Genomic DNA, 27,222 nt, shown 5'->3' on the forward strand with positions numbered 1-27,222 from the left:
AGGAGACAGCCAATCAATGATTCTCACTCATCATTGATGTTTCTATCTCTCTCTCCCACTTCCTTCCTCTCTGAATTCAATACAAATATATTTGAAAAATAGGAGAGAGAGAGAGAGAGAGAGAGAGAGAGAGAGAGAGAGAGAGAGAAGAGAAGAGAAGAGAAGAGAAGAGAAGAGAAGAGAAGAGAAGAGAAGAGAAGAGAAGAGAAGAGAAGAGAAGAGAAGAGAAGAAAGCAGTATCTTCTTTTCCCCGCATGCAGTGCACCAAAGAAAGGCTATGTGAGGACACAGAGAGAAAGTAGCTGTCTGCAGCCCAGGGCAGAGCCATCCCAGACACTGACCCTGCTCACATCTTGAGTTTGGACTTCCAGCTTCCAGGGATGTGACAAATTTCTGACGTTTAAGCCACTCCGTCTATGGTATTTTGTTATGGCACCCAAGATAAGATACAAATGATGTTTGGCTTTAAAAAAAAATCAGTTTCTCTAAATTACTATGGTAAGACCTTGGCTAGAGATTTGTTTTTAGTCAAGCTCGATTATCCTTATCCCATTTCTTAAATTTCCTGAGAAAAATATCTCCTGATTATTTCCCATCACTTGCAATGACATTTTTTTTTTTTTTTTGCTGAAAAAAACACAAAAATGAAATATACCTTGGATGGCCTATTTTTTTATACTCATCTGCTTGTATAATTCCTTAAATGCAGATCCCTCAGAATGGGCTCTTCATTTCTTTCAATTCTAAACCTGGAACAGTTTCATTTTATTGTTTTCCAAGGATATATAATAAAGAACTGAGCCATACCAGTGAATATAAGAGAAGGCTAAACTTTTTCTTATATGATTAATAATGCAACACTATTAATGAAACATTAAAAAGATGAAAAAATAGTGTTTTAGAACATTCAAAACTAAATATAATTTTTTAGGAAAGTATTTTATTTTTGTTTCTCAACAGATGAATTCATAACCTTGTTTTCTGATAAGACAGTTCAAACATATAAAACAATTACAACAATGTGCTTATTAGCTCCCCTCCCACCCCTGTATTTTAAAGCAACTGACAATGTTGAAGGACACCAAGACAATAGGGCTTAGCTAAACAATGTGGCCATTAAAATGGCCCTCTATAGGAAAATAATTACAACAGTTGTGAAAAGAATTTGTCCTTTGAGCAAAACAGACTGCATGAAAAGAATAATCGGAAATGAGGAGGATTGTAGTTTCCCTTCCAATAAAAGGGGAAGGAGATGTACTTTAAAACAATGGTACAGAGAGCTGGGAAGTCAGACTGAAAACAACAGAAAGCCCCAGGCAATAAGTTTCTCCAATAAAACCCATCCCTGTGAAGATATCCATTCAAACTCTTGTTTCATATTAAAATAAATAACTGTTCACTCACCCCCAGCACCTAGAAGTGAAATATTTTACTATCCTTTGTTGAAATTAGTAATTTTTCTAAGTCAGTATCTCTCAAAGAGAAAAGGGGGAGAGGTTGTGATGAATCTTGTAGATTTCATGTAGAGGTCATATGAAAGATAAACCAAGCCAATTGATGGTCAATGCTGTTTTAGATGCTAGCTGTAAAGGGCGTAGCCATATCATGGCAGACCTGGGACTCCCAGGGGGAGAGAGGTGCATACTCAATGACTTCGTCCAGCTTCATCCTGTACCACCTTAGTAGTAGGGCCCAGATTCTACTTACCACTCCCTCATGCTTTCCCTGTAAGCCTCACAGCACCCTGGCGAGGTAGGTAGTGTTATGGTCATTTTGAGAGATGGGGATGCAGAGCTGTTAAGTAGCTGGTCCATAAAGAAACAGGAACCCAGTGAGAGTCCTGGGGACTCTAACTCCAGATCCTTGTCTATTTAGTAGGTAACTATTCTGACTCCCTGAGAGTGGGTCATTGAAGCAGGTAGGTCTTAAAGCCAGATTAGTGCCTGGCCAGTTGGACACTAAGGCCCATCTCTAAACCACCTGATTTGGATGATAGGATGAGAAATAGGTTGTGGTCAACATGGAAGCCAAAGAAATTAATGTGGAGCAATGCAGAATTAAAGTTTGGATCACATTTTGATAATGACTTTATTTATTGATGTGCTGTTCAGTTATTATGATAATAGACACTCAGATGTTGCATGGTTAAATAGATGAATGAAAGAATGAATGAATAAAGTTGTGCTTGGATAAGTGGATAATTAAACTTTCTACATATTTTAAAACAAAAGCTGGAGAAATCTGATTTCCAATTTCTAATCAAAGATAAGGAGTTTAGATTTCTGAATTATCTGTGGCTATGTCTTTAAGCTAATACTTGCGGCATTAAAAGGATATAAATACACAGCTATTTAAAATAATTTTTAATATAGAGTTTGTATTCTTGTTGGTTTAGAACCCAAACTATGAAGATTAGTATTAGAGACAGTACTATATTCCTTTGCCTTCAAAATGAAATTCTTTTGTGTATACCTATGTCCTCATTGTCATTCATTTGAAAAGTGTGTGCTCTCCGGTTCTTATCAAATGCTATTTTGAAAATACATTGAAAAGAAATTTTTGTGTAGCTCAGTGGTAAAGCATTGACCTATGAACCAGGAGGTCACGGTTCAATTCCCAGTCAGGGCACATGCCTGGGTGGTGGGCTCGATCCCCATTGTGGGGAGTGTAGGAGGCAGCTGATCAATGATTTTCTGTCATTATTGATGTTTCTATCTGTCCCTCTCTCTTCCTCTCTGAAATCAATAAAAATATATTTAAAAAAAGAAAATACATTGAACTAAAACAATGAATCACTCTTCTGTTGACTCACCAACTTTTGAAGTACTTTCCATTTCGGTGAACCCATTTTTTTCCTCCTGAAGACTCACTACAGAAAACAGCTGCCATGTATTGAAACCAGTCCCTTGTCAATCCCAGAAAATTTCTTATTCAGGGCCATGGAAGGCTCTTGAGGCCACTAAAATGGAGGTGGCCAAATTCTTCAGGTGTTGACAAATAGAAGAGCTTGTAGAAGTCAAGATGGTGGAGCTGACTTGTAATCTCTCTGCATTGCACACTTGTTCTGTACTTAGTGAATTAAATCCCCATAGGTGTTTCAACTGATAGGCTTAACAAAACTCTGGATGCCATGGTATGGATTTTTGTGTGCATTTAAAAAAGTGTTTATCTCATTCTGTGCCAGCCCTGAATGTATAAAGTAGATTAACCTATTATTCTTTTGTACATCCAGCTAATAGCTCATGGTGAGATTAAATGTGGTGAGTTGCTTCTGTGCTATGGTACCAGAATTCTTGATAATTGTGATTAAAGATATGACTATTGATGCTGTAATTAGAAGTGGCTCATATAAGTGTTACCCCTGTGGGGTCTGGTAAGTAAATTTATTTCCCAGTGTGACAGTGAACAAAATTATTCAATATATTCAATATAGACCTAACTTCTGCAATCACATGTAAGATTTAGGTCTTTCTAGCAAAGAGGTAACCTAACAAGTAGTATGTTGTTTTTATGAAGACTCTCCTTGGGTTTTCATCTCTCAGACCCTGACTTCTTGTGATTGAGTTCTGGTATTGTTCTCCTCATGAGAGGACACACAGAATAGTAAACATCCACAGGTAAGCCACATATTTTCCACATGCCGTTTCCCTTTTCTTTATTTATATGGTTCTTAGTAATATGTGTGTGTGGCGTTAAAACAGATGTACTATTTAGAGAGATTTGTTGATGTGTCCTAACATTCTGATTTACCCAGTCAGAGTATTATGAAATGAAACAATGTCTGCATAGCTATACTAAAGGATTTCTTTCTCAATCCAATTTTTTTTCAATAGAGGATCATAATTTCTGCATTTGGATGTTTGAAAGAGTTGATGAAAGGCACCAGAGTGACAAGCCCTCAAAGCCAGTGTTTTCAGGTTTTCCATCAGTCAGTGGCAGAGTTCCTAGGTGACTTTCTCCTCAGGAATCCCATTAAGGTTTCTCTGTTTCCTCCTTCACTTGGCCTTGTTCCACATTAATCTTCATGTCCTGAGTTTTAGGCCTGACAATGAGGTAATTAGGAAAAGACAGTTGGGTTCGATAATAAACGTATCTGCCTTAAAGGGAGTAGGTAGGAATTCATAACTTTTATTTTGACTACATCAAATGACACAGGAATATTAACAGGCAGCTAGTTGGAACAGTATGCGTGTGACCAATGAAAATGAGAAGAAAGAAACAAAAATCAAAATAAAACCAAACAAAAAGCCCAGAAATATAAAACTATGATGGGCTTCCAAAGGTAGGAAGCAGCACATGGCCATAGTGAGGCTGCTGAGTCAAATGCAAATTTAGTTTCATTTAAAAAACATGACTTCATTGTATATTCCTTTTCTCATTGTTTTAGAACAAGTCCTGGAGTACTAGAAACATCTCCCTGATCAGTGAGTTTATGTAACTTGTGATGCATCTATTGGCAAAGGGATATACTCAATGCATTCAAACTGTGTTCATGAGAACTCTTTTGGCTTTAGCCATGCTAGTTCAGTAGAGTATAAAACAGTCAAATATGACTCCTCCCCCAGCAGCTCTGACATTATCAGAAAGTCTTCAGGAAGGAATTCCTTTCTGGCAGCAAGCTCTTCATTTTGCAATTAAAGAATAGCTAAGGGGAAATTTTGTGAATGTCTTGCTAAGGGTCTCAGAATTTAAGTATATGCTGCTGCCTGGAGGTGAATCCAGGCTTGCTGATCATTTAGCAGTAGGGCTTCCAGATACCATTCCTGCCAGCTTTTCACTTCCTCCTCCACTATTCCCTTTTCACTGGAAGGCATCTAGCAAGATGTGTGTGTGTGTGTGTGTGTGTGTCTGTATGTGTGTGTCTGTGTGTGTGTGTGTGTGTAGATGGTACCATAGGATGACCACTAACTCAGCTCATCTCGCTAAAGCCTATTCCTTTAAGTACTAAAGATAAGGAGAGAGCATCTTTATTCTCAACAAAAAGATTGAACTAATGTAGTTTTTACACTTTCAGTTTTTTCTTCTTTAACACTAAACAACCCTCTCTTCCCCTTGTTACCAATTTGCCTGGGGATGAGATAAAATATTTCTCTATTTTTGTGTGTGCCTTTCTCTCTTGCACAGTGTCTTGAATCACTGATAGTTGGCTGAGTAGAAGCTAACTCAGAGAGAAAAACTATGTGATGGTGTTGTCTGTGTGGCTTGCTGAACTCTTCAGTTCTTGCTTAAATATATCTCATACCTAAAGTCATGTCTATAGTCATTGATGGTTTATGTAACCAAGTCAAATGCAGATGAGATAATTTTGCAAGTGATACAGAATTTATCTTCATTAAAGTAGAATGTCTTTATAGTTTGGTTGATATTACCCAGACTTGGATATCAAACAGGTCAAACCATGGCCTTGGAAATGTTGCCTAGAACCAGATAGCCTGGCCTTGTATTCCTCTCTGAGTGGTATCCACCAACACACATTAGATTCCCATTCCCTGGACCTACTTCTTCTTTGACTAGAGCAGTGGTTCTCAACCTTCCTAATGCCGCGACCCTTTAATACAGTTCCTCATGTGGTGGTGACCCCCAACCATAAAATTATTTTCGTTGCTACTTCAAAACTGTAATTTTGCTACTGTTATGAATCATAATGTAAATATTTGATATGCAGGATGTATTTTCATTGTTACAAATTGAACATGTTTAAAGCACAGTGATTAATCACAAAAATAATATGTAATTATATATGTGTTTTCCGATGGTCTTAGGCGACCCCTGTGAAAGGGTCGTTTGACCCCCAAAGGTGTTGCGACCCACAGGATGAGAACCGCTGGACTAGAGATTATTTGATCTAATAATAGTGCTAAAGATGTTTAAGTAAACTAATGTTTCCTGTAAAGTTCATATAACTTACTTCTCTCAATAAGGAGTTATTTTCTAACATGTGACTCCAATTGTCTTTTATTATGTTTCATTTCTTAATTATACCCCAATGGATTTAACTGAGATGTCAGAAGCTTAAGCCCTTTGTGTTTTTTTTTTTAACTTATTTCACATATTAATAAGAACTTATTTTTACATATTAAAAGACATGCCCACAATAAGAAATCAATAATACTAGTCAATGAGATGCAAACCTAAATCATTATACTTTTGTCATTAGCACTAATATTTTGCAAATAAAAACAATAAAACAGGCATTTTTAAAAAAAGTTTGTAGGTTGTTGGTTTAGTACTTTCAATCATGGGATGTTCCCAGAATAGGTTTTGATAAAAGACATTAAAGAAAAACATAGACACACATTCTGTTTCCCCCCATCTTGCTCAAGCTTATCAACTTTTAAAACAGTTACATTTTAAACACATAAAAATACTACCCTCCCCCACATATTTATATATGTATATATAAACAATAACTTTTCAATTAATTATGATTTGGGGCATTCCACACCAAGTGGAAAACAGAAAAAGACAATGCATATGTGTGTGGTATACCTGATTTTATAATGAGAGGAAAAGAGCATGTTTTCATACAAATATTCTCTAAACAAGGTCTATTCATGACTCAATTCCTGTCCCTTGCCATCACATAGATGTGTATATGAATCTATGTATAGCTGGACACATGTTGCTGTAGAGATTGGGAGAATTTTTTTTCATGTCTGAATTAATCTCTTGTTTAATCATTATTTGTTAATTATGTGGTATTGTAGATTATATTATCTTTTAGTAGAGAGTAATGATATTAAAGCAATTTAGAATAGGAGGTGTGCAACAAAATGAAGAAAGTTAACATAGCAATAACATTTCTGCTTTTTTTTTTGCCTTTGTAGAATAGACACAAAATTTTTTACTGTGACCCATTTTCAATATGGAAAGATATCTTTTGAACTTTATTGGAATTAATATAGTTAACCAATTTAGTGGAAAGTAAATTTGCATTTTTGTTGTTGGCTAATGGCTATTTTGCATATTAAAAGTAAAGACTTCCTTAAAATATGCAGACTCTCTTGATTGTACCAGCTCTTGTCTCATTTTGCTAAGGCTATAAATAAGCTTCTACTTAAGGCTGGCTTTATACTAATCCACCTGCTTCTAGAGGAGAGAGAGAGAGAGAGAGAGAGAGAGAGAGAGAGAGAGAGAGAGAGAGAGAGAATGAATATGAATCAGAATCACTTAACCTGCAGATTGCTGTCAGTTTGTGATTTTGTGAATAGTAATCACATAATCACTTTTAAAGTGTTATGTGAGATAGGCTGGAGGGTTCATTTTTAAAGCAATTTCCAGTTTAACAATTACCCAAGATTTTCCGAGTGCCAATGAAAGAAGACATCCCTGGAGAGAGTGCTCATTGGTGAGATACCACAGCAGCTGGAAGGCGACAGTGGTGAGTGAGGCAGAGGGGGAACAAGGGAGCATTTCAGTGTGGTGTCAGGAAAGGGAGCTGTGGGGACACACCAGAGCTCTCAGCTCTCTGTGGGCTGTCTCGGGCAGAATAACTCCAAAACTCTTCAATCAGAAAATGTCAAGGATTTTTATCAGAAAAGATGGAACTTCCAAAGCCAGTGTTGCAAAGCCAGTGGAAATAACCAGGCATATGATGTATAGTCTAGTGGGGAGTGTCTCATACCTTAATCCCAGTAACAAAGATGATCAATATTTGCCTAATTACCTCTTTCTCCAGGGAGAAGAAGAGATATTAAAGGATTTGGCAAAGGAGAAGGGCACTCTGGGGCACATGCAAGCTTGTTTTGATCAGATTCCCATATTTTTAAAGAGGAACATCAGTTCCAGGCCTGTTTAAAAAAAAACACAAACTTTTTACAAACTTCTTAAATCATGCCTTTTTTTCTGGCTGCAAATATTTTATTTTGGGCAATCTGTTGAAAAGCTTACACAAGATAAGCAGTTTTTATTCTCTAACATTTTTTTCTTTTTTGAGAACATTTGCAGCTACAGTCAACTGCTCCCCAAACAGACAAACCAACTTCAGATTTGAAAACCTATCATTGTTCATTTAAAGCATAGTTTACTTGGCTAACACCTTACAAGTCCAGGCTTATGGCCCTAGACCCAGTTTTTGTTGGGTAAGTTGCCTAAATGTCAAGGCTATCATTTTGACCTTGTAGACTTACGTTGCGAAGTTGTCCTTCCCCTGTTGTCTTACTTTTGCTGGAGTGAGAATGAGAAGGCTCTAGAAGGAGTAACTGAGAATGGGAATGGCTCTTGAAGGAGTAACTGAGAGAGTCACGTGTGGGAAAATACCAAGAAGCACCCTCTGTTGCCTAACCTAAAGATGCAATTCTAAAATCAGCAAATCAGATAATATTTCATCCCTCAAGGCCTTCCACACATAAAGGCAGAATAACTCCAAAACTCTTCAGTCAGAAAATGTCAAGGATTTTTATCAGAAAGGATGGAACTTCCAAAGCCAGTGGTGCAAAGCCAGTGGAAATAACCAGACATATGATGTATAGTCTAATGGGGAGTGTCTCATACCTTAATCCCAGTAACAAAGATGATCAATATTTGCCTAATTACCAAGTAGAGTGAATGGTTTTGACCCCAAAGGTTTTGTTACTAGGCTCACATGCCACAAATCCATGTGGAATAGCTCATGTGAGCTATATAAAGTTGAGCAGGACACAGGGAGCTGGTATAAAAGACACCCATGAATGTTAAAGAAGAACATAAGCTCTGATTTTTCTTTAGTTAGAAGAAAACTATCAAAATTAGTAATAAAGGGAATATAATTAAAATGGATCCACGTGTCTCCCTCCAACCTTTCTTTTTAAACTCTTGGTATATCTTTTGTCACTTCTTAGCCTTCTAAACTGAAAATAATGTATTTTTGTTCTTTTCTAGAAAGCCCCAAGACACATTCTGTGTTGAACAGCTTCTGAGCACAGTCCCTGAAGTTACAACGAATGTCTTGACAGACATGCAGATGAAGGGAGACCCTGGCAGGGTAAGTTAATTTACTTGGGCCTCTTCTCAATTTTTCTTCTCCAAAATCACATCTTCTCTTTTGTACAGATATTTTGTTCCTACTTGAGTCTTGGAAAATGACAAAAGGCAGGCTTCAATGCAGGTGCGATTTAAATATTTTTCTAAAAAGCCATAGCAGGTTGTAATTCTGAGCTCCTCTAAGAACTGAGAACAGAACATTTGACAACAAAGAAAAAAGAATCCACCTAAACAGAGCAAATTCTGAATGTCTTTGTCCTACTGGGGAGTTGTTGGTGATGAGCAAAGTTTCTAGAAAGTTGAACAAAATTGGAGTTCTGACAAGTGTCCTCAGAAACTAGGAAGTACAAGTCTTGGCAATACAATACTTGGCATTTTCAAACTTTGAGAATATTTGGAAAACTCATAAACACAATGAAAATGAAAGAGGTTTTAAGAAGTGAGTAACATGAGAATATGCAAGAGGAGAAATCCCTTGCCAGCAACACATAAGCAAATCATTTGGTGAGTTATCATACTCTAATAACATGGTTTCAGACATTTTGGGACATGGGTCAATTGTTTCGGACCATCAGGGCTCTAATCAGGCAATTCTTCCTTCTAGAGATTGAATGTCTAGAGAGAATAAATACTTTTCTGGAAATGCTGAATATACACAGACAAAGAACTGGTCGCCCAAGTACTAACTGCTGGGCTAAACAACTTCTTAAGAGACAAATCCTCTAGAAAGATGATGACTCAGAGATGGCTCCTAATGGGAAAATTTGGCCATGTGCTGGTCTGAGCTGTTAGTCTCTGCCATGATCTAGTTAGATCTTACAAAGAGGTAATCTGAAGGGGAAGTTCCTTTTGTGAAACTGAATCCTAGAGCCCAGAACTCCAGGCAGTGGAGCCCAAGATGAGAGCTTTGCAGATGTATAAAGGAACCTAAGATCTGCACCCACCGTGAGAGAGTAGAACATTAAATGACCAATTACCTATAAATCCATGATTATGATGCTGCATGCAGAAAGTTCTCTTAGAAATATCTGGCCAGTACATTTTTATAATCAGATCAGTTATACAAGAAGTATGCTTTTTTTAATCTACTGGAGCACAATTAAAATAAGTAATTTTTCTTTCATTGGAACATTGGGTTTAGGAGTATTTCAGAAGAGTACTACTTTTTAGTTTAATGTTGACCAACGTGGGTTCTGCAGAACTGGTTTTTCCAGATAAAAGTTACAACATGAAAAGAAGTGCTCCATGCTGAAATAAGTTAGAGAAACCCCAAAACAAACAATATTAAAGAAAAATCTCATTTATAGGAATTTTTGGAATATTTATTAGGCTCACACAGATTTTGAACTTCCAAGAGGTGGTTATAGAATGCAGCATTCTCCAACTTAGTTTATAGGACTGTTTTTTTGAAGAATGGTTATTAATATCTTAGTAACTATTTTTCCATGGACCAGAATATGGAAACCCTGAGAGAGTGTAATTTCTCCTCTGCCAATAGAATAACTAAGTTTTTTAAAACTAAATCTTTTCAAGGATGGATTCACTTTAATCCAATTTCATAAGTGATTTTTTAAAAAATCAATTTTGACTGAAAACAAATTACAAAGCCCGTTAATTAATGGGTCAATGTTTCTGTCTTTGTTAGTGGACAATTAGTTAAGTATTTGCTCCACACAATACTGAAAAATTAAGATAGACTATTTCTCTACTTTACCTTCTTTATCTTTGTTCTCTTTTTGTTTGTTTTAAATTTGAAAGACCCATTCCTTTTGCACAGAAGTTGGAATTTTTCTAGAATTTACAACAGATCTTGATTTGTATTGTTAGATAAAATGAGGTAATTACACAATTGGAGAATTAATTTCTGAAAGATCTATGATAATCATCAGGTTAGTCAAATCACAAATGACACAAACAGGCAAGTCTTCAATTTTTATCTCATTTTCCACCCTTTATTAAGGGAGAATGGGTTTAGCCAATTGGCAAGACAATTTCTTGACCTGTCACTTTTTTATTGGGGCAATTTAATTTTATTAAAGTTACTCAAGATTTTAAATATTGAAACAAATGCCAGATTTTGAATGTCAAACCTCCAATCTTATGTGAAGAAGCAAACCTTGTATTCCAGCTTATATGCTATCCAAAAGGGGGCTCATTTTCAGGTCTCTCTCAACATGTACAAAATGTAGGAATTTCCTCTCTATTCTGTGCTATTAAATAGATCATATTTCATAAATACCCTCTATATCCAATGCTTTCTGAGATCATATGAATATGTTTTGAAAATCCATTCACTCAACATTTAGCAAATTATATCTTACTTGAACCAGATCACAGGTGGCAATGGCATGATGCCATTTAAAAAACAAACTATAATATTTTAACGTTGAGTAACAATCATCAATACAAATTGAATTGGCAATATCCTTGGGTCAGAGGGGAAAAATTGGTAAGCACTTTTTAATCCACCTTGTTGTCCTCACTTCTTTAAAAACAAGACAGATTCCTCTTGGTCTACACAGGATAATTTCCAAAACAAAAACCAATTATCTACTTAGTAAGGAAGCAGGGAGAAACCCTGAAGTTGCCCATTCAAAGTAATACTTTGTCTCTAGTACTTGGATAGACAACATCAGAGCTGCTAGATGCTTCCTTTGGCAACACTTCAGTCTTCAGACAGATATCATGTTTTAAGCGGCCTCTTAGTTGTATTAACATCATGTTTTGCATGGATCACCCTGGTTTGTGTTGGCATCTGAGAAGAACTTATCCAGAGAGCTTTTGAACATCTGAATTTTTGATCTTAGTTATGAGGTGAATAGTACCCCATGAGCATACTACATAATAATTATACCCTCTTTCATTTCCTATTAACCCATTAGTAGCAACTGATGGAAGAAATATCAAGTTGTTGTTGAACGGATTGTTTTCATTCTTACCACCTACCTTCATTTTACAGGTACAACTAGTGGCCTACCAGCTCCTGGAGAAACCAAGGGCTTGGTTACAGTAAACTGGTCCAGTGTGATATCACAAGTATAAAAAATATTCCATTCTGTATCAAAACTAGGCACATGCCTTTATTTATAGTAACAGAAGTTAACAGAGTTGAGCAGTTTTTGCCTTGGGTCCTATTTCTTGGCACCCTACATCAGACAAATGCATCTTTCAACACATCTCCACCCACAACTCCGGGGATCTGGTCTCAGGGTTATCTGGATGTAAAGGAAGGTGAAATCACACTTGGATCTATAGTGGTGAGTAACTGAAAGCACAACCTCTCATTCATATTGCTTTAAAACATATACAGCATATATGTTTCAAAAAAAAAAGGAAGAGTAAAGAATATATTGATTTCTTTGTGGTGTCGAACCAACAATATGGTATGATGCAAGGGCTTAATAAAGGATAATCATAGATACAAATTTTTCGGTAGAGTATATTTTAGACAAATGTGTCTTTTGAATATGTAAATCCTACATTGTAGGTTGTTCCTCTTAATTTTTTCTTTTGTTTCTGCAGTGGTAGAAAATGTTGAATAACCGTCCAGGAGCATGAGCCAAGGTTCAGGTTCCTTACTGAGATCCCCAGAATGCCAATATTTGCAATGCAAACAATTAGTATCCCACTGTGTGAAGGGCTTGGACACCAGCCTGCCTGCCTCTAGGTGGAGCGTCTCCATTAAGCAGTCCTCCTGCTTCCACAGACCCTGCTTTGACACAGGGGCAGCTGCACTAAGCTGCCTTTCAACCTAGTAATTGACTGCGCCAGGTTGTCCTGCTGGTTAGGGACAAGGACACAGACACAAGTGTGAGTGGCAGACCCTCAGATCATTTTCATGTTGAACCGCCTGGGTCCAGCCACCTCCCCTTCCACAACAGCACCATTGTTTTTTCGGGGCACGTACTCAAGGTCAATGCTGTTTTTGTGCTTGCCTTTCCCTCGGCTCCATACAAAAAGGAGGAGAAAACAAAATAAAACCACGCCCAGGAATGTGAAACAGCCCATGGCTGTAGACACCAGTATTGTTTTCAGGTCCAGGGAGAAGGTATTGGCGTTGGTGCCGTTGGACAGGGTGTCATTGGAGTCGGTCATGTACATAGGGGTCCTGTTGGCATAAAGGAAGCGGTCTGAAGTGAATCCTTTCACAGTCAGGGAGGCTGTGTAGGTGTCGTTCCCAGCAGCGTTGCTGGCAACGCAAACGTACATCCCACTGTCTTGGTCCTGGGCAAAGCGGATTTCCAAGGTGCCGTCACCCAACACGGTGGCTCTGCCATTGGACTTGGCGGTGATAAAACGCCTTCGCGGCGTCACCCAGGCAATCACAGGCTGCGGGTCCCCGTCCGCGCTGCATTCCAACTGGACCGTCTGCCCTTCCTCCACCAGCAGGTGCTGCAACTTCTTCTCACGGATTTTGGGTTTTTTGCAGGTAAAGTAAAAAGAGAGGGCAGTGCTGTGGAAATCCTGGAAGGACCGCTCACGGATGGTGTCTGGGCCAGCACACATGGGCTGCTGGCCGCCAAACTGCAGGGTGGGGTGCCGCTGCAGGATCCAGAGGAGGCGGCAGTCACAGGCCAGGGGGTTGTTGTTAATGCTCAGGACCTCCAAAGCCCTAGGGGAAGAGAAGGCATTCTCTTCCAAAGTTTCCAGTAGGTTCTGAGACACATTGAGCACGCGAAGGAAGCGGAGCCCTTGGAAGGAGTGTGGCTCAATGGTACGGAGCTGGGCCCCCACTATGTGAAGCTCTTGAAGGCGGATCAGGTCAGAGAACATCCCTGCTTCGATAGTGCTGATGGGGTTGTAGGAGAGGTTAAGGTGGGTCAGGTAGACCAGGTGTTTAAAGGCCAGGAAGGGCACGGTGGACAGGTTGGTATTGGTGATCGAGAGAGAGGTGAGGTTGAGACCATAGAGGCTATTGGCAGGCATCATATCCAGTAAAGGCCAATAGTCAATCTCCAGGTGCTTCAGGTGGAACAATCTTTTAAAGGCATACACAGGCATAGTGTTGATATTGAGATGCTTCAGATGCAGGCTCACGAGGCTGTGGAGGTGGGAGAGGGCTTCTGTCGGTACCGCTGTGAGGTTGCACTTCTCCAGGGTGAGCTGCTCCAAGCTAAGCAGCCCACTGAAGGCCCTGTGTGATATATAAACCAGATCATTGTCCCCCACCTCCAGAGACTTCAGGTTATGCAGATCCTGGAACATGTAGTCCAGTAAGATGACAATCTTATTCTCACTGATGTCGAGCTTGGTGAGGTTGGACAGCCCCGTGAATACCCCCAGGGGGACCAACTTCAGGCGATTGCCTTTCAGGCGGAGGGAACGCAGGTTGAAGAGATTGTTAAATGCTCCTGGCTCCACATTGGCGATGATGTTGTCACTCAGGTCTATCTCCTCTAGGAGAGGATATGATAGGAATTCTTCAGGGTTGATGCTTTTCAGTCTGTTCTTGCTGAGGTCCAAGATTTTGGTCTCGATGGGGATGCCCTCTGGGATGGCTATCAGTCGCCTCCTGTGGCAGCTAACAGATTTGTTCTGGGCGGAGCACTCACAGCGAGCAGGGCAGCCGATGGTGGACCCCATGAAGATGAACACCACAGCCAGACCCAGGAACGGCTGCCAACATGATATGGCCGGGTGAAGCATGACTCCACCTCTTAGTCTACGCCTTGGTCACGGGCCTGCAGGGGAAGCGGCAGAAGAGAAAAGAAAAGGTGAGTCAGCACATGGAAAGGTAAAGGGAAACAAAAAGGCAGAAGTACAGTGGAAAGGACGCAGGGTTTGGCATCACGTAGATCTGAACTGAAATCTGAGAGCCTCCAACATTAGCAGCATGATCTCGGGTAAGCTTCTCACCTCCCTGCAATCTGGTTTTCTTGGCTAAAACATGGAGGTAATGGTGGTAATAGTAGCTTCCTACAGTTGGGACAATTACAGTGTTTGAAAACTATTAGAGACTATACACTGTCCTGCATAGACTGTGAGGCAAAACCACATCTATTTTATAAAAGGCTCTATTTTGAACTCAAACAACTAAAGCAGGGAGTGACTAAGAGAAAACCTGCTCAGTGTGAATCAGTGTCTGCACCTCTCCTGTTTGGGATGTTGTCCTGTGTTCGAAAAGAAGCCAACAGAAGCTCCATACAACACCAGGCCACAGGGTCAAAGACAAAACAAAGTCTACATCCTGGGTAAGAGCTTGAGACTTTCCTTTACATATAGAATGTGTTCTTTAACTTTAAAAAAAAGAACTTTTAATTAGAAAGTATACTTCTTTCAGAATTCAGTAACTTTGATGTATGAAAGGATTTCCTTTTTTGAGATAAACAAAAAGATCCTCAAAATCTCTGTGTATTCTTTGTGTTTGTCATCAGGACAAGGCACCACCATAGGGATGATGATGAAAATGTTTTCTTAAGTTTTGAGGTTCAATACTGAAGAGTGGGAAGAGTCATCATTTTAAGAAAAGTGTTTTTAAATAATAAATGAGCTATCATTCTTTCATATTCAAGTTCAAATCCAGTGAACCTGTAAACTGAAATCAAAGAGATATCAAATGAGCTCAGAAGTGAGTTTGCTTTAACTGCAGATACTTAGACATGAGTAACAAGAGGTGTGTTGTTGAGCTGTGCTTTTCAGCCCGAGGTCCCCGGGGTACACTTCACCCATAAACACCTTACCTTAGGTGTGACAACTCAAAAGCAATATTTTTAGATAAAAAAGTATTTGATAAGCTTCAGTGTCTACTCCTGAATTGTAAAAGAACAATTAATAAAAGTACAGGTCTCCAATCACAATGTTTACATATATGTCTCTATCTATGTGCAGGTATATCTCTCTACATCTAAACAAATTGTCCATAAATAAAAACCAGGATCAACCTGAATGGTGAATAACTAACCAGAAAAATGTTGCCAAATTGTAGAAACAAGGTAAAGATACAGAAAGTGCTAGCAAAATCAATTATATGAGAACTAGAGGCCTGTTGCATGAAGAGATTTGTGCAATAGGCCTTCCCTTTTCCTGGCTGCCGGCACCGGTTTTCCTCCAGCACCCGGCACCCAGGCCTTCGCTCCGGCCGGAGCCGCCTTCCATCTTCCATCTTTGCAGATTCGGCTCGCCTTCAGTCTTCGTTCCGCTGCTTGGAGCCTACATATGCAAATTAACCACCATCTTTGTTGGCGGTTAATGTGCATATCATACTGATTAGCCAATGGGAGGTGTAGCGAAGGTACGGTCAATTACCCTGTTTGTCTATTATTAGATAGGATATGAGTTCTAATTATTGAAAAAGATGTGATAAAACTATTGTTTGTAGATCAAATTAATGTCTGCTTGAAAACTAAAGAAAATTAATTAAAAAAATTCTAATAGGAGAATTAAGTAAATCAACATGTTATAAAATTTAATTGTTTTTTTCACATTATATAAAACAGAAAATATTATTGTAAAAAATAATTCCAGTCACAGAATCTCTGGGGAGAAGAATCACACAAATTCCTTAGAATTAACTTAAGAAATACACAGAACTAATCAAAGCTTACCAAATGAGGATATACTATATATTTTAATAGAAAGATTTGATATTAGATAGATATACATCTAACAAAGATTACTTTTTGGACTTGAAAAATTCTAAAGTTTATTTTGAAGAATATAAATATGAGAATAATTAGAAACTATTAAAATGGTAATAAAAACAGACTTACCCTATAAGATATTTAAATATAACTTCTAAAACTATAAATAATAAAGCAGCATGATAGTGATACAAAAATATACAGCGAATGAGACAGAAATACCAGGAATTATATCTAAATATATTTGAAAAGTCAGTGTATGTGAAAGGTGGCACTTTAATTCAGTGAGAAAAATAAAATTATTGGCTATACTTGGCTAGATATTGAGTGGGAAAATGTTGCACATAAACTTCACTAAAATAAATTCCAAGTAAATTTAGAATAAAAATACAAGAAGAAAGCTTAATAATTTTATAATAGAGTTGAAATGCATTTTCTATAACTAAACTAGAAATCATGAAAAAAAAACCTGTTCAATTTTATGCATTTAAAAAATAACAGATGAGGAAATAAACAACATACACAAAGGCAACCTAACTGAACTAAAAAATACATTTTAGATTCATAATAGATTAAAGACAGTATTAAATAAACAGCTCTTAATAATAAGGGAAAGAGCTGAATGTAATAAAAACTAAAAGCAGCTAATATCTAAGAAGATAAAAAACTTCACTAGTAAGCAAAGAAATGCAAATTAAACAACAGGGGTATATCATTGTTGCCTGTCAGATTGACAAAGTTCAATAATTATTTTTACTCAGAATTAACAAGAGCAGAAGGAACTGAGAGAAGGAATACAAACTGGTACAACCTTCTGGAGCTTCAGATACAACAATGAGGTTAGTTAATATATTGACTTTAAATATATCAATGTTAAAAATGTTAATCTCTTTGATTCACTTTTTGTCCTTGTTAATTTTTAAAAATTTGTTGTAACCACTTTATAGAGGTATGATTGACATATAAAATGCTGTACATATTTAATGCATGCAACTTGAGTTTGGAGATAAACATACATCTGTGAAATCATCAACACGGTTTAGGCAATATTATATCCATCACCTCCAAAAGTGAGTAAATCTCATGAACCTTTTTTCCCCTAGGAATGTATCATAAGGAAATAATGTAACTCAAATACATAGATGTTTGGTGCAGGTTCTTCTGGGTTTAGTTTGTTCTTTTTATTTATTTATTTTTCTAAGGCAGAACCTTATATCATTGATTTTTTTTCTCTAGTATAAGCTTTTAAAACTATAAATATCCTCCATGTATTTAACAAACTTTAATATATATTTTAAAAATTATTCTAGCCCAAACATTTTTCTAATTTGTGCTTTCTTTTTTGAATTATGGATGGTTTGGGAACTGAGTTACCTTATTTCCAAGTATTTAAGTCTTTTCTATAATTTTATTTTTAATTTCTAATTTAATTCTGTTGTGATCAGAGAACATACTCTGCAAAATTTCAATCTTCTGAAATCAATCTCGGTGACCATTCCATGTGCACTTTAAATAGAGATATATTTGCTGTTTGGGGTGCTGTTTGGCCTGTAAAAAGCATTAATATGGTTGATTGTGTTGTCCAGATGTTCCAAGGCTTTAGTAACCTTTTCAAAGTTATTCTATCAACTACTAAGAGATACCTGTTAAAATCTACAACTATGAAGGTAAATTTGTCTATATTTTCCTAAGTGTTGTAGGTTTTTGTTTCATGTATTTTGAAGCTCTACTTAAGCACATGATCAACTTCTGATGTATTGATCTTTTATCACTGGAAAGAGTCCATCCTGTGTCTGGTAATACTCCTTGTCTTCAGGTCATTTTGAATGATTGAGATAGCCACTCTGGCTGTCTTAAGCTTCATGTTTTCATGGTATACCTTTTTCCATCCTTTTACTTTCAACAGATTTGTCTTTGTAGTAAAGAGCTTCTCTTATATGCAGCGCGTGGCTACTTCTTGCTTCTGAATCAGTCTGATGGTCTTTACAATCTCTGCCTTTTGTAAGATTGCTTTGTCCATTTAAACTAAATATAATTACTAATATAGTTTCACTTGATTTTGCCATCTTATTTGTTGTCTATTTGTTTCTTGAATATTTTTATTCCTTTCTTCCTCCTTTATTGTCTTACTAGAGGCCCAGTGCACGAAATTCGTGCAAGAGTAGGTCTTCACAGCCCCGGCTTCGTCCAGACAGTCGTTCGGCCATTTGGTCAATTTGCATATTATGCTTTTATTATTATAGATTATTTGAATCAATTATGTTTTTAGTATTACATTTCAATTTCTCCTTTAATTTCCTATATATTTACTTACATTATTTTTATGTTTCTCTAGGCATTATGGTATACATCTTTAATTAAGTAGATTGTAATAAAAGTTACAAATTGCTTCAAGGAAAATATATTGTAGCCCTGCAGCAATATATTTCCATTTATCCCTCCTCTCAATCGTGGTGGAGTGAGATGTGTGTTCTAGGCAAAGTGAACAGTAAGTGCAAAGACATGGAAATCTAGGGGAACATGCTGTGATGGGAGGATTAAAGTAGTCCAGAATGGTTGGAGCAAAACAGGAGAGCGTAAAGGCTAAAAAGATAATTAGGGGAATGATTTATGAGGGGTATGTAAACTGTGATAAGCTGTTTGCACTTTATCCTGAGGGCAATGACCAGCCATTAAAGTGTTTTATGAAAGGAGCGATATGATCAGATTTACATTTTGGGAAGATTAATCTCACTGTGGAAATAAAAATATAGACTTGCAGGAGAGAAAAACATGAGGCTGGAAACTCAGAAATCTGTTGCTTTAATTCAAGCCAGAATAAAAGTGCTCTCGATCAGGGATATAGAAGTAGGCTTGGGTAATGGACAGATTCCAGAGAAGTTTTGAAGCAGAATAGAAATGCTTTAGTTAAGGAATGGCTGTGAGGAGAGAAAGAGGCAAAGACAATTTCGAGCTTTTTGTCAAGTGGATGGGACCTGGTCATTCACTGAGATGGCAAGCTTAATAGCAGTAACAAAATCTTGAATATCTGGTTCCCTTCTATCTGTCTATTACTGGGCCAAGATGTGTGGGTTCCCTAGGAAGATTAATGATTTTATACTTCTTAAAATAATACTTTTCAAATACTTTTTGGTAGCAGTAACAAAATCTTGAATATCTGGTTCCCTTCTATCTGTCTATTACTGGGCCAAGATGTGTGGGTTCCTAGGAAGATTAATGATTTTATACTTCTTAAAATAATACTTTTCAAATACTTTTTGGTATTTCTTTGGTAGGGCAGAGAAACCTATTTTTCCTATTACAATTATATGACTCTACATTCAATATAAAAGTTTTATTACACACTGTGCATTTCAGTTTATTTTAAATTGATGGTGAAGAGGAAGCTATTTTTAAAAGATCCCACTGGAATGAAAAGTCTTTTCTGGCAGTATTTGTTCAAGCTACACATCACTAGTTAGGGAAGGAAGATAGCTGGCATCCTATTTGTTATGGTTTAAGGAAAGGTTATTTTCTTGCATAAATCCCTTAATTTGTCCCTGAGTATGTCTAACATGGAAATGACAGCATCTAATCCAATCATGGCTGCAACTTAACCAGAAGGAAGCTCAACTTAGCTGGATAGTATCTAGTGTTATTTTTTCCTCTTAAAATTGGTTATTTTGGCCGAAACTGGTTTGGCTCAGTGGATAGAGCATCAGCCTGCAGACTGAAAGGTCCCAGGTTCGATTCCGGTCAAGGGCATGTACCTGGGTTGCGGGCACATCCCCAGTAGGAGATGTGAGGGGACGGCTGATCGATGTTTCTCTCTCATCGATGTTTCTAACTCTCTATCTCTCTCCCTTCCTCTCTGTAAAAATCAATAAAATATATTTAAAAAATTGGTTATTTTGGTTCCAGTCAAAGTGAAGGATGATTACAAAGAAGAATGGATAAGTACCCAGTAAGCAGGCAGCAGACAGGCTCCCTGGGGATCTGGAATACCTCTGCCATTCTACTACTGTCTCAGCTAGGCAGAAGTAGATAAACTTGGGCCATATCTCATCATAGTTCTTTGATGTAGTTTAGAAACTGTGTAGGAAGGTTGTGCTTTATTATTCTCAGCACAAATATATCTCAGTTTTAGTTCAGAAGGGCAAACTGCTGACTCCATTTAACTTTCACTGTCAGTAGAAGTTGTACAATCAAAGTTTTCTCATAATGTCCAACTGTGACCAAGGTTTGACAAGTTGAACTTCGTTTCATTAAGAATAAAGCAGGAAACTACAATCTGGAGGGATCTGACAAGGGACTCTCCATCGCTTCTGATCAAAGGGAGGCACAATGATTACTATGTGAAGTTGGATAGTTTCGTACTTATACTTTTTGTGAGTGAGGTATTTGTAGTCCATTCTATTAGTGAAAGAAACACAGACAAAAACTTCAGGAAGCAGATTTAAAGAAGAATATGAAAGACTAGAAAATAGCAACCATTTGGACTCAGAAGTACCTGGCTCAAATTCTGAGTTTGACATTTGGTAGCTGTGGGACATGGGTAGGCTAATACATCAATATTCACCATCAATATTTCTCATCATTTCCTGTTGATTTGTGAAAATAAAGCAGAAAAGATCACAGGTGGTATATTTCAGATGCTTAGCACATAAATAATAGCTGCCATTCTAAAAATTTTATGAGATAACGAAGCAATATCCAGTAAGACAGAATGCGTGCCAAAGAAAGACACAGACTTCCTCTGGGGACTGAGTAGGGGGGCACTGCAGAAGGAAGTCCTCAAATGGGTGACACAGTGATAGAGAGAAATAGATTGTTAGACTGGAGGAGAAATGAAGAATTTCAGACAGCCACTGTTTTAAAAAACACACGAAAGGAAAGAGAAGATGGTTGTATGCTGTTTAAAAAGAAAGTTTAGAAGAGAAACAACTGCTTTGATGGATAAGATAATGATAAATTGCTTAGCCTGGGAATTCTATGATTAATTTAGTTCTCTGATAGCAACAGAACAAGGGCAAAACAATAAATGAATAGCACAGAAATCTAGTATTTTTCCCCCAGTAAAGTTATTTCTCAAATGGAGAGAGGTGGGTGATGAGGCGGGAAGAAGTAAAAGAAATGATTTAACCCCTAGAGTGCCGGGGAGCGTGATTGCGCTCCTCCTGTCTTTCGCCAAAAGTGCCCGGAGGGCTATCGCGCTCCTCCTGCAGTGTCACTATTAGAGGCTAGTAGTTCACTCTTTATTGACAGATGGCACCTAAGTGCAGATTACTTATGATGCCGAATGTTTGTAGTTCTAAAATTGACCACTGGCATTTATCTGCCTAATTTTTTACAGGTACTACGATTTTATGAAGTTTACTCAGATTTTGTAGCCCTAAGGCTTCAAAATGGCATCCAGTTCTAAGTCTGCTTTTATTAGTGATGATGTTATTGCTAAATATGTCAATTCTTGCTGTGAAGATGACAATTTTGGCCGAAACCGGTTTGGCTCAGTGGATGGAGCGTTGGCCTGTGGACTGAGGGGTCCTGGGTTCGATTCCGGTTGGGGGCATGTACCTGGGTTGCGGGCACATCCCCAGTGGGAGATGTGCAGGAGGCAGCTGGTCGATGTTTCTCTCTCATCGATGTTTCTAACTCTCTATCTCTCTCTCCCTTCCTCTCTGTGGAAAATCAATAAAAATATATTAAAAAAAAAGATGACAATTTTGTGGAAGATATTGGAGAAGGGTGTCCCTCTATTTTAACATTATATGTTTTGTTCAAATTTTTTTCTACTAGTATTTTATAATAAAATCAGCAAACAATATATGTCAAAGATGAAAACAAATGTAGTAAAGGTTTCCTTAAATTTTTGAATATGTAACTTCATTTACTTGCGATTCATAATTTTTTTCCTAAACTGCTGTAAAATCAGCAAAAATGCCTTGGCAATTTTAGCATAGTTCCTAGGATATTGGTTGGCACTCAAGGGGTTAATGAATAAAGGTGTCTAAAATACATCTGAGGTTATAACTTCCAGGTGTCTAAACTGTAAACTCAGAATTACTGGTCTGTGCCTAAGTTAGATAATGAAGAGTTGTGAAAGTTGCATAAAACATTTGAAAACTAAGAGAAATCCATTTTAGTGTGAGCAAGTCTTGAGTCACTAGGTTCATTGAAGGACCCAATGAACTTGAGATTGAACCGCAAAATCCCCTACCTGGCAGGAAACATTAGATTTGAACTGTTTTTCTACAGAATAAAGTTTATCTTTCTATGTGATTCCAAGTAATCCTCCAAAGCATTGTATTTTTATCCTTTTTGCTTTACTCATTTTGGTAAGGAGGGAATGGAAACTTTCAATCTTAAGACTCAACTTGAAGAACATTTAAGGTGGAAATAGCCAACATGAAACCAGATTTGGAGAGCACCCAATAGGTTTTATATTATTGTGAAATTATTTTTAAAACAAAACTTACAAATACAATGATAAAATGACTAAGTGGCTTATGCAGATAGGTAAGCAGTTATCTACCACCATAGATAACTCTTAATTAACCATATGCAGATTAGCACTTCTGTAAATACCTGAAGATGGCATTTTGATTTCTAGTTTCTTGGAGAGACTATTAAATGCTTGCAATTATCATCTAGTTAGAAGCCTATATAGATAATGCTAGAGTCTATCTGTATGAAATTAGCTCTTCATGTATTTTAATGCAGTGAAATTGCCATAAATTGGTCATACAACAAGTTGAATAAGCAGGAGTCATAGATGTAGTTAAATAGGATCTTAACCACCGCCCCCCCCCTCTATTGTCCCTTTATAATTTATTGAGGAGAGGTAAGGAGACCAGAAAAGTTTTATTTAAACTAGAACTGTCATAGATAACTTAGTGTTCTCTGGGAATGGCAGATTTTAAAACTTATTCCTTGTATGGGGCAATTTCTGGGGCTCTTTGGGACCCACAATCAAGGGATGTCTCATTGGTAGTTCCCTTGATCTGGTAGTTCTCTGTTCTGGTTTGTTGAGTAGTTATTCCCGGAATATTCACTTCCAGCTAATATTTGCTGAGGCCCCTCAAGGGGAGATTATGGAAAGGACCTTTGATAACCCTTACTGGCTCTTGCATGCATGCTGCCCTCATTTGTCATGGGGAGCACTCATTGCCCAGGAAACCTTTGTCAGGGCAGAATAGTCGTAATACAACAGCAACTTCCTTTACCACAAAACAGGCTAACTAGCCTAATGTTTGTTCTCTAGGTTTTCCAGGAAGAAGCCACACAGAAGTCATGATGTGCCCTTGACTAGAGCGGAAGACTCTGAAAGATTCCACACGTCCTGGTGAAGCACTTGTCTTCAGGAGAAGGGGGAAGCACTCTTCTTGCCTGTTGAGTCATTTTTCTAAGGTTAGCCTGTGTCAGTAATGGAGCCAATATTTCTATGTGGGTTTTTTGTGTGTGTGTTTTTTTTTACTTCAAAGGCAGAGCCCAAACCTTTACCCTGTACTTATCTCATCCTTTCTTATACATTATCATGAATACATCTCATCTCAAATAGATAGCAAATGTAACTATTTTTAAAAAAACTCCACAATTTTTATAGTAGTGCATCCTTTTAAATATAGAGAAGAACCTAAAATTTCCTCATCTTCCTCCTGGTCTATGCTTTGGTATCTTTTTCATGGTTCCAAATAAGCTTTCCCCTGGACTGTATCTATTTCAAAACATGGAGTTTATTTTGTATTCAAGGGACTATTAAGCAATTATCAAAGCTTGTCCTAAGTCATTCATTAATAGTTTCTGTTTAATCTTTCCTGGAACTGGAGAGCCCTCTGTTCTTGTGTTTATTTTGATCTCTTTGAAATGCAAATTATTTGCTGTCCTACAGTTTTGGGTCTCCTTTGGCCTATATGGAAATACTTGGACATGAGTATGCCTATTATACTTCAACCTTTTAAACAGGAAAGTAGTTTTGTCTAGCTTTGAGATGTCTCTTTGAAATTAATATGATTACTTAAAGGATAGTTAGCATAAGATGCTGATGGCCTCACAAATGTGATATTCAATGCTCCAAATCTGGAAGGCAGTATAATGTAACTGGATAAGAGCATAGATATGCAACAATATAAATGTGTTTAAATCTTAACCCTCTCTTATTCTCAGTTTTCTTACCTCTAAAATGAGAATAATAGTAACTAACCTACAGGATTATTTTGAGAATGAATAAGATGTAAAAATGTATGTAAAGTCAGAGCTCTATACATGTTGATTATCTTAGAGAAACATAATATTGCAAATGGTATCTCTTGGACATCAAATCTCTTAGTTGAAGGAAGTACTAAAAACCTTTCCTGATGTAGTCACCTCCTAGGTAACTTGGAGGCACTGGGTTAGTCTGTCTGGGTAGATAGTAAGGTCTGTTAAATATCTCATAGTACAAAGGAGAAAACTTGAGGTAACCATAACTCAGGGCAAACATTCCTGTTAATAAGATTTTGAAATTGGTTGTTCACTCCAAAGTGAGAAACATAACAAAAAATAATCTTCCTGTTTTGGTAATTGTTGTTCAGTCCTCAAGACCCACCCAGGTGAAAAGTGTGAGCACAGAAAACCACCTCTTCTCTTTCATAAGATTAGTAAGTTTTCCTTGGGAAAGTAAGATCAAATGAAGGAGAATTCTGTTAAGTAGTTTCGCCTTCAGATTCCTCCATTTTATCTACTGTTCTAAGCAAACTGGACTCTTTGAAGTGTGGGGATGCCTGAATGAGTCTCTCAGGAGATTACCTGGTTTTAATTACTTGGTGCTGAAGGCACCTAGACATTTTAGCTTCTTTCTTATTTAAAGCTGCTCAGACAAGATAGCTGTTTTAAATCCCATCTGGACGACTCTGGAAAGGAACAGATAGAAATTTCTGCCAGCTTTTGTAACAGATAAAGCCTGAAATCTCAGTGGCTTAAATCAGTAGTTTATTAGTTCTGCTCCATGAAAACGGAGGGACTTGTGCCTATTCTTGTCTTTGCTGCCTATGTATTTTGCAGCTTCTCCCTCTTCTAGATCATTAGAGTCCTTTCCATTCCACATGGAGAAAGACAAAAAGGATTATGGGCAGGAGTTTTTCATGAATCAGACCTGACAAGAGCACTCATAATTTCTGCTCATATTTATCAGCCAGAACTCAGTCATGAGGGCACACCTATGGGCCTATGAAGAAGAGAAAGCTGGTTTGGTAAGTATTCAGGTTTTCTCTGCCAAAATAAACATAAATTGATATTAAATATCTATTATTATGGATCTATTTAAGCTTGTATTATTTATGTTATTCCATAAAGGTTTAGGCATCTAGAAAAGTTATCTAAAATATTACAGATGCAATTTTACATTCAGCTTTTTATTTTACATGTTATAGAAATAAACACCATAATAGCTTGCCACAAAATGCTTCAACTTTAGCATTTATTGATGTAACTAATTCTCCATCTTTGCTAGATAGAGAATTGCACCTAAAGTTCCCATTTATGTGCCTGTTCTTAATTCATACTCAGTCATTATTAGATGGCTAGGTGATATAAATTTTTATCATTTTTTAGCTACTTTTTAGACAAGAAAATGAAGGCAACATGCAGTGTTTTACAGGATGTAACAAATAAAACCTCCTGATGTAGTTCACCCTAGGGATAGGTTGTAAGGAGGCTCTGGATTAGTCTAAGCAAGAACTTGTAATTCTTTACATCCCAAGACACTCGTAACAGATTTCAGCCTCTAACTTTAGAAGATATTTGGGGACTTTCCCTTATTTTTAGAAAGTAATGGCTACAAACTAATTGCTTGAATTCCCTCCATGAAAGAGTGGGAAACTATCAAAGAAGAAAGCTGGGGACATAGAAATGAGTAAAGGCACTTTATAATCTAGTAGGAAAACTCTGTCCAGTAAATAAGTGAATTATATTAATCTACACTAATAAAAGACAAAGATGCTAATTGACTGTACCTTTGCTATGCCCACCAGCCAATCAGAAGAGTATACAAATTAACCCAACAAACATGGCAGTTAATTTGCTTACACAGGCACCCAGCAAAGACTGAAGACAGTATAGAAGGAAGCCAAGCACTGCAGAAAGGAGCCAAGCGGCGGAGAAGGGAATGGAGCCAAGGCAGCAGAGACAGAAGCGGAGCTGAGGTAGTGGACACGGGAGGGAGCTGAGGGTGAAGCGGTGAAGGGAGGGAGCGAGGCAGCGGAGAAGGGATCGAAGCCCACCTTAGTGGGCTTCGATCCCTTCTCCGCTGCTTCGCTCTGGTCTCAGGAAGCCCTATTCTTGCAGGAATAGGCCTGAGGAAGCCCTATTCTTGTAGGAATCTTCCTGCAAAGGGCCTCTAGTATAATTATAATACTAGAGGCCCAGTGCATGACATCCGTGCACTGTGTGTGTGTGTGTGTGTATGTGTGTGTGGTCCCTCAGCCCATCCTGCACCCTTTTGCAGTTTGGGAGCACTTGGGGATGTCTGATGGCTTAGGTCTGCTTCCCGTGGGGAGTGGGCCTAAACTGGCAGTTGGACATTGTTAGCGCTGCTGCCACTGTGCTCACCAGCAGTCAGCCTGGATGAGTGGTGCTCCCCCCTCGGAGTGCACTTATCACCGGGGGCAGCTTCTGCATTGAGCGTCTGCCCCCTGGTGGTCAGTGCATATCACCCTTTTATTATATA

At 37.8% G+C, this 27,222-nt stretch overlaps 1 protein-coding gene and 1 long non-coding RNA gene across 6 annotated transcripts in view; one reads left to right on the forward strand and one right to left on the reverse strand.

Annotated features, from left to right (window-relative positions):
• Nucleotides 1-10,274: 10,274 nt before the first annotated feature.
• Nucleotides 10,275-27,222, reverse strand: part of LINGO2 (leucine rich repeat and Ig domain containing 2) — a 1,208,426-nt gene continuing 1,191,478 nt past the window's right edge. For all 4 annotated transcript variants that reach the window (XM_070400858.1, XM_070400856.1, XM_070400857.1 and 1 more), the window contains one exon: nt 10,275-14,642. In XM_070400858.1, the coding sequence (XP_070256959.1) occupies nt 12,787-14,607 (1,821 nt within the window). In that variant the 5' untranslated portion in view covers nt 14,608-14,642 and the 3' untranslated portion in view covers nt 10,275-12,786. The remainder of the gene's footprint in view (nt 14,643-27,222) is intronic.
• On the forward strand, nt 13,707-26,692 carry LOC138998845 (uncharacterized). Of its 2 annotated transcripts, none has more exons than XR_011469272.1 (5): nt 13,707-14,675; nt 17,303-17,380; nt 23,782-23,927; nt 25,690-25,747; nt 26,587-26,692. It is a non-coding gene; the product is annotated as an uncharacterized lncRNA (long non-coding RNA). The 2 variants fall into 2 exon arrangements; XR_011469273.1 differs by lacking the exon at nt 13,707-14,675 and adding an exon at nt 14,761-15,152.

Source organism: Myotis yumanensis, unplaced genomic scaffold (genome assembly GCF_028538775.1).
Source record: "Myotis yumanensis isolate MYYU_CA2020_CCGP unplaced genomic scaffold, mMyoYum1.0.hap1 SCAF_21, whole genome shotgun sequence".
Taxonomy (NCBI): Eukaryota; Metazoa; Chordata; class Mammalia; order Chiroptera; family Vespertilionidae; genus Myotis; species Myotis yumanensis.